This window comes from Poeciliopsis prolifica, unplaced genomic scaffold, assembly GCF_027474105.1.
Source record: "Poeciliopsis prolifica strain line A6 unplaced genomic scaffold, Auburn_PproV2 SCAFFOLD013, whole genome shotgun sequence".
NCBI lineage: Eukaryota > Metazoa > Chordata > Actinopteri > Cyprinodontiformes > Poeciliidae > Poeciliopsis > Poeciliopsis prolifica.
Window position 1 is genome coordinate 5,933,312 of NW_026562388.1, and position 15,320 is coordinate 5,948,631.

The 15,320-nt window shown below is 36.3% G+C and overlaps 1 protein-coding gene across 2 annotated transcripts in view; it reads right to left on the reverse strand.

The window, feature by feature from the left end:
• Nucleotides 1–15,320, reverse strand: part of alk (ALK receptor tyrosine kinase) — a 357,833-nt gene that overhangs the window by 139,206 nt on the left and 203,307 nt on the right. For both annotated transcript variants that reach the window (XM_055038127.1, XM_055038126.1), the window contains exon 4: nucleotides 833–1,037. In XM_055038127.1, coding sequence (XP_054894102.1) covers nucleotides 833–1,037 — 205 coding nt within the window. The remainder of the gene's footprint in view (nucleotides 1–832; nucleotides 1,038–15,320) is intronic.

A 15,320-nucleotide genomic window follows, 5' to 3' on the forward strand; every position in this document is an offset into this window, starting at 1 on the left:
CCAAAACAGAATGAAACAAAGATGTAACAGCTGATTTACAAGCTATAATCTAAATCACATTCATCTTAACAAAGAGAAAAGGTCAGACTCCCATCTCAATGAAAAGCTCAAAAAGAGGAACACAGATATGGTGCTAATAAGGGTTCAAAGAAAAAAAAAGTTATGTCAGCGCAATAATTGATGGTTGGAACCTTAACCTACAAGATATGTCAACATTGTAAAGTATTTGAAATATAGCTCTGTAATCTTTAAAAACCTTTAAATCAGCCCACCAAAGTGCTGTGTCCATTCTGGCAAGCATATTTTTGTTAATATTTTACAAATATTATTAATTTCTTTATTTATTCACTTATTTTTGATCACTTCCTTTTAAAACACTGTTTCCAGTTAAATACGTTCAGAACAATTCAAGCTGAAATGCACATTTTGGACTCTAAAAAAATTGGCCTTAAAACAGTATTAATAACATGTTAAAGATTGGCATTTCTTGTCAGTCTTGCTGTTATGGTCTAGTTTCCTGTATGAACAGCTAAGAAATTTGTAAAATCTGAACAAAGGAGTGATTAACTGAAACAGAAAAAAACTGAAACCTCCTGCTGTGATAGGTGTACCCACACTTGATTATCTAATGATCAGCCAGTCATATGCATTTGACTTGCAACACCTGGCTGCCGCTACACCTGTGAATTCCCACGGTTGCAGCATGGGTGTAAAGAGTTTTTCCCATGAGAGGTCATCTACATTCAACCACGTTTAAACCTGTGTGCATCCAAGTCTGGACAGATGTACAACGTGTTGCATTTTTCTGATGAAAACTCCCCAGCTAACTTACCCTGTGATGCGTGGCAGAGCGTCGGTGGAGAAGGCAGCGACAGGTGGCTTGTCTCGTTCTATGACCCAAACCGTGTACTGTCCGCTTTGTTTGGGGTGGAAAAACACAGCCATTTCCAGGCTGCATGGCCCTTCACTCCCCCACAGCCAGGGGCTCATCACCCAGGGACCTCCAAACGCTGAACTGTTAACCCAGAGGAACTGACCTGGAAGATATCGAGAAAGAGGTTCAGGGTGAAAACTTGTTTTCGGAACAAAGGGTCGTATTGAGAAAATAGGGCAAAGTTTTAGAGAGCTTATTTGCATTTTCTTCAAACCTCAAGCTTATTGAAGTTTCAATTTAAAGAACATGAAGCTGTAAAGAATTTAGATGGAGTGTGGTATGAAATCGTTTTTAAAATCTTGCTCAAAGTAGCCCTTAATGAAAATGCATGAAAAGTCAATGTATCCTGCACTCTGATGGGGAAAAAAAGTAGTAAATATGTTGCAGGTGAAAAATCAAAGCAAATTTTCTTTATCAGTTTAAAACAAATTCTGTCTGACTTTCCAACTGTAGTACTTGATCAAGCAGGATGCTGATTAGATTCAGAAAGGCGCACGTCTGTGGAAGCACAAAGAATTTCAAGTTAATGCAATTTCTATTTGCTCCGCAGAGTATTTTTGATGAGGAGAAAACATGCAAAACAGAAAATAAAACCTATTTTGTATGACTCACAGGAGCTGTTCATGGTGATGCTGTAGTTCATCCCTGCATGTGTATGAAGGTCATGAGATTCTCTCACTGCCACAGAAATAAAACTGAATTGTTCTCTCCAAAAGGGGTTGATGTATTTCTTCTGTTTTTATATTGGTTCCATTTCCAGACTGTGTGACTGCACTTTAGCCTCTGGATAATGGAAATACGAGCTTCCATAGGCTCAGATAATATTATAGTCTTCATCTCTTACTTCTAAACAGAATTTGTTGGATGAATTCTTACATGTTTATATTTAGATGAGAAAATAAATACAGAAAGTGGGCAATGATCATTACTAGTAGAGCGTTAATACTTCTGAAAAAAGTTCACCTCATCTGGAAGTCTACAAACATCAGTACATTTGTTTGCATAGAGAAAATATTTAATGAATAAATATCAGAAGGTTTGTTTTTAAATGCTAAGATAATTTTATTTCCAATGTTTGGCAATTCTAAGAACATTTCAGTCAGTTCTGCATTAAATTCTAGTAACTCAATTTAAGATTCCAAAATCGCCCAATTTAATAACTGACTAGAAATAAATCGATTGTTAAATGACAGCTTTGTTAGGTTCAACACAGATAATACACATTGATTATTACTTACAATAATTAAGCAGTATCTTCTCTGTTCAACTGAGCTGAGTTTCTTTTTGTCAAGAGTCATGTTTTACTTGAGCATCATTCTAATAAAATCAGAACTGCTTTTAAAATTTAAGAAACATATCTAAGCAGCTGTTAAAAGCTGCTATTTTGCTCACTGACTAAGAAGTGCATTGTGATTCTGATCAGTGAAAATTGTTTTAAACAATATGCTTATGTATGTGGTAACATATTAGAAAACTCAACTTTCGAGATATCCTAAGTATTTGAATGTAAGCGTAAATGTTAAGTTGTGGATTGTGTAGCATAAGTGTCCGTCTCCAAAAAGCTATGAATAGGAGGGCAGTGCTACAGAAAAAAAAAAAAAAAGTTTTGTTTTGTTATTTTTCATTTGAATTTATGTTGTCTCTTTGGTTTATATTGCAATCCATTACACTATAGAAACTGTAACATGAAAAATAAAGTTTGTTGGATTTAGAAAATCCATATAGTTTAGAGTTCAGAAATCATTTTCTGTGTAAGATACTGGAGGGAAACAATATATTATGATCGGGGTGGAGTTTATTTTAAACCTCCCTACATATCACAAAATGTTAGGAGGATGAAAAAAATAAATTCATATACCTGACCTTGGTCATACTGTTTGGTTTTGATCTTTTGCTGCAGATCATGTCTTTCCCTTCTGACTTGCCAATTTATTCTGTTATCTTAATAGAGTCCACTGGAGTTAAGAAAGAAAAACTAATCTGGCAAATAGTTGTACTGCAGAGTAGTGGTGCAACTTATGCAAGGACTCAAGCAACTGAAAGATTCTCTATTTTCAGAAATTACACTTCAAGCATACTTTGACTAAACAAACTAAACAAACTAACAGAACATGACTGAATACAAGACAAACAGAAGATGAGGCTTCTAAACTTATTATATATTGTTGTATATTAATTTAAAATGTTTTCTAAGGTGCCTTGAAATTAAAACCATTCAACAAAGCATCAGGTAACAATGTGGTCCATCTTCTTCTGACCACAATCAATAGCTCCAAGGTTTCTCTCATTTAGTGTCCAAGAGAAGATTTGAACACTTGGAAACATTAACTAGAAACATCTAAAATCTTCTGCAAGTCAGTGATTATATCATAGCGATGCACTAGCAACCTGCATTAATCTTTCACACCAATCAGTGTGGAAACCTTTATTGGGTGCCACAAAAGTCTGACTGGTGATTGGTTCCACTCTAAATAATGTCTTTTCAAAAGAGAGTCTACTTTTCTGCAATTCTACTTAGTCAACATTACTATGTTGGATATTATTCCTCCTGTACATAAACTGTTTATCCATTGGCTCAAATTTATCTTATCTAAAAACTTTCTTGCATATTAATCAATAGAAAGATCTAAATTTGACATGCGGTTTGAAGCAAGAGTTAGTGAACGTCATTATAAAAAGAGGAGAAGCATCAGGAGCCATTAGTGGATGTTCTCACATTTTTCTTGAAGTGTTTTTTATTTTTTTCACTTTTATCCTGGCCTGATAACCATCACATTTTTTTTTATCCTGTGAGGTTCTGAATAACTTAACAATTTCAGGGCCCCTACTTTAGAGTGTTCCAGTTATGCCTAATTTGCATCTCTCTAACAGAGAGTGGAGACAGTTTTTTGAAGGCTGCAGAACACTGGGGCCAATTGTTTTCTTCCAAAGCTAGTAGCAATTTGACAGGAAGGTTTTAAAACTCAGCCTGCGGGGTGCTGGAGCAGGGGGGCAAAGACCCATTAACTCTTGTGTTTCGCTTTTAATAAAGGGTGGAAACACTTGTTTTTGGAGCAATTACCACAGGGTACAAATTTCCACAGCAAATTGTGAAGCAAATTGTTTTATTCCATTAGTAGATTTCTGCTTCAGCTTCACCTGTGGATGCTGATGCCCAGCAGTGCTTCGTACCTTCGAACATCAGATTTGAGAGCCTGCTTTGGCACAGAGAGGCGGACCTAGCCTGTTTGGCACCCTGGGAAAACATCCCTTTTGGCTCCCCTGCACCTCACTGCCTCTCCCAAAAGTGCATTACTTAAGCATTTTCATTAGATTCATATCCCAGGCAGAAGACCTGGGGAGGGAGGTCGCCCTGGGCGTTTTCCCACCTGGAACTGGATTCCCACTGGACCCCCAAAATTAAATGAAACAGAATCTCAGCCGATGAAACACTGAACTCATCAGCCACATTCCAAAAAATATTACTTGAATTTAAGCCTTGAGAAAACAAAGCCAGCTTCAGAATAACACAAACTAGATAACTTCATCTCAAAGTAAAGTTGTCTTTCACTTCCGAAACACAATAAACATTTTTCTGTTACATATTCAATCAGTTGTAGCTGTTGGCCTGTTCTTGTATTCTATGTCAAAAACTGCTGGAGAGTTTGTTCTCATAATAAAATTGTAACTGAATGGCTAAAAGAAGAAGAAAAACAAGCCATTCAAAATGTATTTGCTTTCAATCCTCTTATAGCAAAATGCATTAACTCAGGGCCAGTACAAGCTTCTGGGGCTCCAAATATCTGGCTACAGCACATTCTCAATCACAGCTCTCATTCTTCTCTCAGAGATTCTGTTCACACCAGAAAACAGATGTACGTGAGCTGGTAAAAAGCCATCTTTTTATAGTCTAATGATAACTATTTCTTCTCCAAAAGTGTGCTCCAACTGAGAGGTTTTCATAGTTTAGTATCAACAGGTGTTTTCTGTTGGTGTGCATCAATTGCTCGGTTGGAATCTACCACCTTTCATCCTGACCTTGCCTTAAAAACATAATATCCAAAAGGTCGGGAAGAGCTTTTGAGAGGGAAAATTTCAGTTGATAAATCAGTCGTGTTTTAATTTTCAAAGGGAATAACAGATGTTGCACTTTTTCCTTACCTGGTTAGGAATTTTAAACTTGAATGTTTTGTTTCGCCTCAGCTCCAACTCTTTGGTGTTTTTCAGGTGCTTTCAGACAAAAAAGGATTTCTTTTGCTATGATCTCAATCAACTTGCACTACAATTATAACTTTGCATCAAAATGGCCACCGATGTAGAAATCTTATAAGAATATTTAAGCTGATCGAACTCCAAGATGACAGGTTCAGCTACCGATTTTAACACAAGATAGGGATATAAAGAAATGAGAATAGGGTGTAAAATAATTATTTTTAATGAAATTACTTAAGATTTGAGCATTTTTCTAACCATTTTTCTCAATAATTCATGAATGTGTCACAACAAATGATACACTGACGTCTTATGGTTTAATTACATAGATAGCAAATGGTTTGTTTACAAGTGCCAAATGGAAAATAATTTCTCTGATGACTCCTACTTTGTCTGAAAAGGAAAATAAGAGAGATAGCATGGATCCTGTGTAGTGCAAACAGTGAGACATCAATGTGTGGGGTTGCTTGTCTTGCAAGGAATGAGAGTCTTCAAGTTCTGCCTGAGAACACTGCCATTAAAATAAAGCCTGGAATTAAAATGTCCTCCAAAAGCTACTCCATCCAGAGATACACGAACAATCTGGTGATGATCTGTCTCTTTTCCATTATGGTAGAGCAGAATGTAACAAGAAAAATCTGATATAAAGTGGCTCAAAGATTGGGGCGTTGAAATTTTGTGTTTGGAGTCGGGAAACTCCTCACGTTTTAACCAATGTCAGGTCAGTTTTCAAAAAGCAGGTGGGCAAAAGAAGTTAAAAAAAGAAGAAAAAATATCAATCTGTAGTATCTGATAGCAGGTTATATAATTAAGCCTCAGTAACATACTCAAGGTGAGGCCCTCGCAATTTACATCTGCAGGCTGCCATTTATGACTCCTACTTTGTCAGACTTTGGAGTAGGAGCTGAAATCCAGTTTAGATGTTTTTGCCTGAAAATTTCTACATTGTTAATGGAATGTCAAAGATCTTTAAAAACTACAGAAAGATGTCAATAATAAATCTAAATATTCTTAAGCAACAACAAAAAACCCCAACATTTTGTCACTAAACATATGAATGTATAGGGTCAATAACTCAATAACTTATGTCAATAAAAAAGTACATTTAAAAAGAAACCTAAGTACAAAAATTGCTGCCAGAGTAATATATTTCAAGCATTTATTTTGATGGTTAAAGCCTGCAACTAATGACAACCTAAAACTAAACCTAAAGTTTTACACAAAATTAGTACAGAGACATAGCATGTTCTACAATACGGGCCACACGATTATGGAAAAAAACTGCTGACTTCACAGTGTTCTAGTTTAGTCACCTCCTATAAACATCATTTACAGAGTGTTGTATCCAAGCATGCTGACGGAAAGTTGAGTGGATCCAAGGAGAATATCAGAACTGTCCTACCTGTACTCTAACTCATCACCCAAAGGCCTGTTTTTATTTGAAAACAGGCCTTCATCTAAAAACAGGTGAAAACAGGCCTTTGGGAATATAAAATAAAAAATAAAATGCAAATAAAATGCAAAGGGGAATTTTGCATTTTATTTGAAAAAGAAATGTCACACAATTTGAAGGAAGACAGGAAAGGCACAGAACCCAACTTGCTTTAGGGAAAGTGTCAGATTTCCACAGTGAGTGATGATTTGGGGATCAACATCATCTCACATAGATTCTCTATTTTTATCAAGTCTCTTCAGCCAATAAATGAAGCCAGTTGGGCTTCACATTACTGAAATAAAGAAACTTTTTGAAGATAGTCTAATTTATTGAAAACCTTCTGTCAAGTATCACTGACAAACTCTTATCAACCTAGTAGATCCAGACTGACAATCACATAATGGTTTTTTGAGTGATCTCATCAGCTGTGTTTCCTGGAAAAAGTACCTGAAAAGTTTAGCTGAAAGTGACGATAAAAATTAAAAAACATGAGAAGCATGTTAGCTTGTTAAACATCATTACTTTCACCAGCAGCCAAGTTAAGTCCAAACAAAGTACTGTTTCCTACAGAAAATATTCTGTTCACACATTTCAATTTCTTATGAGACGCTGTTCTGCTGCTTTCTTACTTCATGAACAAGAGCATATTTTCTAACCACCTACTTGTACCCTGGAGCAGCAACAATAGCAAGACTGCAACAGGCTTCTCTGAAGCCGGCCAGGTAAATTCCCTGCTGAACGCACCAAGCTGATCAATTGCAGTTTGGAACATCTGCTTGTATTCAACACATATAATTGTAGCAGCAAGATTTTTACGTTTTAAGGGAATAAACTTCCACCCTTAGTAGTTCAAAAAATGTTCATTTACCTGGTGAACCAAGAGCAGAGCAGATGTAGTTTAGAGAATGGGAATGGGAGTGAATAATTTTATAATGATGCATTGCAGAAACCTCTTACAGCTCCTAAAAATTGATAAAACTACGAAAATGACAAAACTGTTGTTGAACCAGTTCTGAATGTGTAACAAGGCAGATTCCCACAGTCACAGCTCTGAGATCTTATCCTTGCTACTTGCTGCAGGATGAGTAATTTATGACTAAAGAAATTATTGAAAAACATATTTAGAGGCATTTTTGCTTATTGCAGTTTCAACTCTCCAGTTATTTAAAAACAACATCCTGCATATAATTACAAAACCCTGAATTACTTTTGAGTCTTTTTTATGTGCTTTGACTCTTATGGACAAAGAAAAAAAAAAGTAATTTTGTTAAAGCAGTACCTGAAGGCTCTCATATTAAACAGTTTGTTCATTAGACTGAAAATTATGAAAGATAAAAAACCCCCTGTATTCTAAAATACAGTTTACAGAAAAATTAATAAGATAACACAAATAACATAAGATAACAGCTAAAATGAAATGTACTCGTGTGTTAAAATACATCAGCTAATGTTCAGATTGGAATATAATTGAGGATCTGAGAAAAGATGTTTGGGGATGTTTTCAATCCAATCTGGCTGAGCTTGAGCTGTTTATGCAAAGCAGGATGGGAAAAAAAATCCCAGTCTCTTGGGGTCTAAAGCTGGTAGACATGCCCAAAAATTCTTTCAGCTATAAAAGATGGTCCAGCATGATGCCGTATGCTATCTGTCTCTCTAAAACTTAAAATAAATTCCTTGTGGAATGCTTATTGGCATGCATGTTACAGACTGATGTTAAATGCTCATAAATGTTGAACCTGTGATTCGTCACATTTTTGTGTACGCTAATTTTTTGCAACTTCACAGTGAGAATAAAATATTTACATTATGTACATTTCTGTTTTCCAGGTGACAAAGAATCACCAGACTACAGCCCCGCCTGATGCTATTCCTAGTCAGCTATCAATTATGTAAAGCAGATCGTAAAAAAGACAGGAAGTTCAGATATTCAGCAAAGTGTCACCATGCCAGGCAGAGTAAATAAGGAAGGAGAGAGCTTTAGTAATGATTTAAGCATGGTTAGTGGTGATTTCAGCCTGAGGGATGAAGTGTGTGGGCCCAACGAGCTGACTGATTAAGTGGCCTTGTTTATACTCAGAGCTATAATGGAATCTGGGCCGTTCCCAAATGAACGAACACTGCCACATGCCAGCCACTGCCGAGCCGCTCCATTTGCAATTTCTGCACCATGAACGTTAACACAAAAGACAGTTTCCAGTCTAGTCTTCCAGGATCTGTAAAGTTCTTCTGGGACTTTACAGATAGAAATTCGGATCTCTGGATTCAAATTTTTGTACAATTTCTCAGTTTTAATTAGTCTCTAAGTTCTGGTTTGTGTTTCGCAGTCTAGCTGGTCAGCCTCTTCCAATAGTTGTCCTTGCAGTGCATGTGCATGCATAAATATGACCTTGTGTATTGTTTCCTGAGTCAGTATGTTGATTCTTTGCATCCTGTGGATTGTGTGCTTATTGTTGGGATTCATCATACATTTTTAGTGAAGTTTCAGATTTTCTATACCTTTTACTTCCCCCCCCAAATTAAAGATTTTTTGGCCAGTTCTTCTGACTTTATATTTGGCCCTTTGGTCAAAATACAGGGAGATGACCAAATAATTTTTCAACAAAGGCTCATTATGATTTTTGCCAATGGAGTGCACAGTTTAATTCCAAAACCATTTATCAAAAGGCTCTATGTAGATTTTTCTTTAGCACTTGGATCCTCAGTGGATGATTGTTTCCCTCACAAATAATGTTTGTGAATAGACACAGACTAACTTCATTTCTGTGCTAGTCTGAAGACAGACATAATTGCGCTGCTAATGGATCACTGATCATCTCTGCCTTCTCTGGATAATTACAAAAAGGTCAAAAAGTTCACAGAAGACAGCAGCCATGTCCATCCTAATTTGAAGATAAACCTAAAAATGTATCATCCAGTCTATTTCTAATAAAAACCCAAAATATAGTTTCTCAGTTCATTAGAATATTTTGTAAATCCAGCAAAAAGGGTTACTTATTTTACTTTTAAACTGTATTTTTAAAGTAAAAATATATTTTTTTTAATATGATCCTGCATTGAGATGTACCTGTAGTGGACAGACCTTAAATCTCACGAACTCATATTGGATAATGAAATCTACCCAACACACTGCTGACATCTATTAAAGAAACGAACTGGACTGTTTTGCCATTCACAAACTTAAACAAGAACATTTCCTAATTGTTCTACCTGCTTTCACAAAATGTTTCAAACTGCCCTGATATTCCCATTCCCAATCTAGCAGAACTAAACAGCTTCATCATATGCATCCCACCATCCACTAGACAACCACCTGGAACCGCTAGCACCAAGAGAATACATTACACGATGAATGGTGCATTTTGAGAAAAGTCATATTTCAGCTTCAGTTTTTCTGAAGATAATACTGAGGAAAATCTGTGTGATATTCCTGTGTCTGTACTGTTTTTCTCCTTTTATTTGATTCTGTCTGTGTGATAAACACTGCAATATGAAAACACAATTTTTATTGTCATTTTGTAGATTTACATGTAAAGTAAAAGTTTCATATAATATATTTAATATGGTATTATTATCAGAAATTTACCCCTGGGACAACAAGGGGTAAACTCTAATCTCTGTATTCAAAGACAAGATAAAACATTAACTGTCCCAGTTAATGTTAATGTGTGTGCAAATATTTAAGATTAATTAAAGAAATAAACATTTAAGATTAATTTAAAATGCCAGACTATTCAGATCCCTAAGCAAAACTTGTCTTTTCATGCAATCTGTAAATCCCATGTTCTTAGTAATTGAATTTGTTCACTTCTCTAAATTAAAAATGCTACTTCGTTTTGATTGACAGCAAGGGAGGAAACAACAGTATCATTAGCTGTGATTAATTGTGTTATGCCACAAAGTGTTTTTTTTTTATTGCATAGACTTGCAGCCTTTTAAGGTAACACATTTTGTACAAGAACAAAGAAAAAACAAAGCACTTCCACCATGACCTGCGCTGAAATCCCCACAGCAGCCAATTTGTGCATTCTAAACAGAACGTTTGACAGTGATCACAGGTGGGCACCCACTGTTGCTGTGTCTCCAGCAACTGAGAGGAATCCAGTGGCAACCCAGTAAGGAGGGAGTACGGTATGCCTTTAGAGTCCACAGTACACCCATCTGTAACTGTGAGTTCCAGATAAACAAGGACAGCAGTGCACTCTTCACATATTCATTTATGCAACTGCACACTGAGCAGCGCAAGTGGTAGACCTCTTAAAAATGTCACGTAAACCTTTTACTTCTGCATCTGCTTTGTTCTTTAAACCAACAATCACCCAATAAGAAACACACTTCTGGCTTTTCAAACCTGCGGCATTGATTTTATGACCTATAACCAACGTAATAAGTCTTTCTTCTTCAAATGTTAATTATTTATCAAAACAATAAGCACTGATATAATTGGAAAAAAAAATGACTCATCTAGAGGATAATTAGTCTTACAATTCTCAGGGGCTAAAAGCTACAAAACAGCTGAAACATTGAGTTCTTTTAAATTTAGACTTAAAAACTCACCTGCTTAGAATGGCTTTTCATAATAAATGAAACACTGTTCAACATTTTTATGCGCATTGATGACACATGGCAAAATGTAATGTTTCAGTTGTTGACTGTAGTGCCTCCAATGACTTTGTATCTTTGTGTTTTTATTATGTTTTTATTATGTTTTTATGATGTTTTTATGTAAAGCACTTTGAACTGCCTTGTTGCTGAAATGTGTTGTACAAATAAACTTGATAGACTGATTTCACCTCTGTAGGTCTATTAGGAAAAATGTTTTTAGAATCTGGAGATTTTCTCAGCATGAAACTGAATTCAAAAGATCCTGTTTAAACATTTCATTTAAGAAAAAAGCAGCTATAAGTAGCAGGCGGTCTAACTGTTATGAAGAATGTCAAACCTTGCATGACATATGTCAACTAAATCAAATATTTGTAAAAATACTGGATGACTAATACCTTGCTGGATGAAAATGTTCCATTTGGAAATATTTTGGATCAAAAAAATCCTTCTGCATAGTAGGAACAAGCCAGGGCTGGAGGCAGATTCGTATCTATTCTTTCTTCTTCTGCACTGGCTTACAGAGAAATGCACTGATCTAAGAAAAGGTGTGGTTCTGAAGACAGCATACTGTGCTGTTTAAAGGCTGTACATTTATGCTGCCATCCCAGAAACAGGAATGAGCTCTGACAAGGGCAAAGGCACAACATATCCCACCAGAGCTTTCACACTTGTTTTGTGGTGAAGACAGTGATGAGACAGGCAAGCAAACCTAGATTCTTTATCATTATTGAACTCCAGGACTTTCATCCATCCATCAAGATAAATATCACGACCTGGGACTTTGGGGTAATATTTAATTGGGAGTTTAAATTTCATAAACAATTCACCTCTGCAGTCAAATCCAGCTTCTACCTTTTGCATTTACTCACCAAATGTTAAACCTTTTTTAAAACGTTTTGACAAGTAGAAGGTTGTTCACGCCTTTATTAGCTCAAGATGTGATTATTATACCAGACTATAATTGTATTGGACTCACTCAACTTCAACTTGTCCAGAACACAGCTGCCCATCTTTTGAACATCTCTAGACATTAGAACATCACCTCTGTTTTATCCTCTTTATATTGGCTTTCTGTCCATTTTAAAATTGATTTTCAACTTTTATTGTTCATTTTTAAAGTTGAGTAGCTGAGCAGAGGACGACTATGACTTTAGGCAACAACAGGTTATAAATTGCTCCCGTCTGCTGGACTTAATGGAAGTGTTTGAATTTGAATGTGTTTAGTAAAATTTGCTTTGCCTTATGAAGCCAGTTTGGGGGAAAAAAGGAATTAGTAGATGCAAGCCAGAAGCAAAAACCTGAAGAGACTGCTATAGCGGAGTATAGAGCCACTACAGATCAAAGTGTCCAGGCATTTTCACCACAAAACTCAAGTTTAGTTTCACATGTTTACAAGAAGGATTCAGATGTTCTAGGATGTCAAAAAGTAATGACAATTTACATGATTAAAGGGACAGATTTTCAGTATTAAAACTAGGATATTTTTTGAGGTTGTGAAGTGAGAAGTTTCCCAGCAAAAAAAAAAACAAACAAACACAATAAAACTTTGGTGCGGTCAAGCTGCAGTTTCTTCTCATTCACTGTTTCAAGCGTTTATTCCAGATCTCATTCAATGTGTTCATGTCGAGTCTGCACTTCGGAGATGTTCTCATACAGAAAAATGTCCAGCTCTAATCCTTACACAATCAGAATGTGTGAGCATCTCATAAATTTACCACTTCAATCATAGTCAACTTCTTCAACTTCACAAACTTTGTTTCTTGTAATTATTTTAAGTCAACCTTGATAGCTATTTCTGATTTTTGTGGTGCAAATTCACACATTTGTGGCCTCTTGTTTTCTTCCCTTTGCCTATAATGGCGTTGAGACTCCGTGATAGATTAATCTGCCTTGTAAATGTCCTCCTGAATATTTACAACATAAATATTATCAACAGTTACAGGCTTCAAAAGGGGCAATGACAGCAGCTTGTCGTGTCATTTTTATGTTTGCACAATGTCGTTCTGGTATTTGACAGGTGTGATAGGCCTCCTGATTGTCAAAGGAAGACAATAATTCAGCACATTGCTTGGCAAAATTGCAAAAAGGGTAATTTCTTATGCACAGCAAAAATCATTTAGCAGGAAAAAAAAATCATTTTGAAATCCAATTAAGAAACCTTCAAGGATGCAGCAATTCTGTGACTTGTTAGGATGCGTATTAAAGCTGCATGTTGACTGAAAGAGAGAAAGAGAATAATAAAAATGAACTTCAGAAGCATGTTGAAAGTGTGTGCAGGTTTACGGAAGTTATACAGTCTTGCTTGGCAACGCGGCTCAGGCTTCGACAGCTAAGGGAAATGCATAAAGAACTGGGACACACTCTGCCTTTGTAGTCAAGACAAAAAAGAATGAATACATAAATTAGTAGATCCTCAGAGCGGAAAAAAAAGCATCCAAGTATTCATTAAGTGTAAAAAAAAAAAACACTCCCTCCTGGCAAAAACTCGATCCAGCCAGAGAAACTATGAAGTCTGTTAGAAGGTAGATAAGATCGCTTGTTGATTATAAAAGATGATAACATCTCCTGCAGGTTGAATATTATGTGATTATGAATCATTACAGAGTGCTGGTTGTGATAACTCATTTAAAAATTATACCGTTGTAAATATACATTTCTGCACAGCCTCCCTCACATACAGAGGTAAAAAAAACAAAATAAAACATGTGTTTGTTTTTCATTTGTGCTAATGTGCAAAAACCACACTGTCTGCATTTTGTGTGCATGGTTAATTAATTTGCGCAGATTAGAATTAATGTGTTTGTGTTAGCATGTGCATGAGTGCGTGAGAGAGCCACATTTCCACTTGAAGGCAGCCATTTTCCCCGGTGTTGGTTTATGATTGTGTGGGATGGCTGACTGGGGATTGGTGGCAGACTGAGGGCCAGCCAGCGAGCAAAACTCTCAGCTAGGTACAGAGAGTTGATGGAGCATAGTCCACAGGGGAAAGTCAACACTTCTTTCCCCTGCCAACACCTCCTGCCTGGCCTGCTTGCTCTGAGACATCCCAAAGCTGCTCTCAACACGAGGTCTGGAAGCATCCAGCGGGGATGGAGCCAAAAACCACAGACACGGCAAAGCAGGTAGAGAATTTATGAGATTTCTTTGCTGTGTTAGCAAGTAGTTTGGACTCTGTCTCTGTTCAAGCACAGACTCCGTATATAGCACCTTGTGTTCTGGAGGAGATATGCCATAAAATCAGACAAAAAGAAAAATTTAATTAATTTTTCTCACTTTGCCCACCAGAAGCGCTGCAGTTCAGAAGTTATAGCTTCAACAGTGGCAATATCATGTCTGATAACCATAGTCCTGCAGCAAAAACAGGAAAAATGTAGATGACTAGAGCCATTGCTTTGTCTTTTGATGGGTTCTGGTTTTCTCAGAGGATTTTGTAAAGGAAGTATAAAACAAGACTTTGGAAAAGCATCCGAGGAGACAACGACGAAGAGAAAACGTTACCGACAGAACGACATTCAAGTTGGCGATATTCTCCATATAAACAGATGGACCACATAACTGCAAGAAAAAAACATAACGAATACCAGTGACTGACATCTTTAGAAATTATCTTACTTATAGTAAAGATTGGAGCCAGGAGACAGTGCGGAGGAGGATTTTTCTTCAACAAAACTGCTTCTTTCTATAATTTGTTAGGCAATGTCAAAATAATTAATATCACAACTTCTTTTCTTCTAAAATAATTTGTTTGATTTTAGACTTTTTTAGATATTAGAAGATAAATAAAAACTAATTTCCTCTACATTCAATTCAGTTTAAGTTAGGTTATTTTTATTGTGTCAATTTCCAGCACATCATCTCAAAGCGCCTTACAATTCAATCCAGTCCTACATACATACCAATTGATCCCACTTATAAAAGAAGGCAACATTTCCTGCTTACTATTCAAATTAGTTTTGGAAAATTTCTATCTAAGGAAATCAGCAGATTGCATTGAGTCACTAACTTGCAGCATTCCCACCTCCTGGACGAGCATCGATAGAGGACAATCTCTTGAATTGTGTCCTTGACTTTGCAGCAATCCTTCTACTGAGCATACATTTAGCAACAGTAGAGAGGAAAAATTCCCCTTTAACCGGAAAAAAAACCTGCAGCATAACA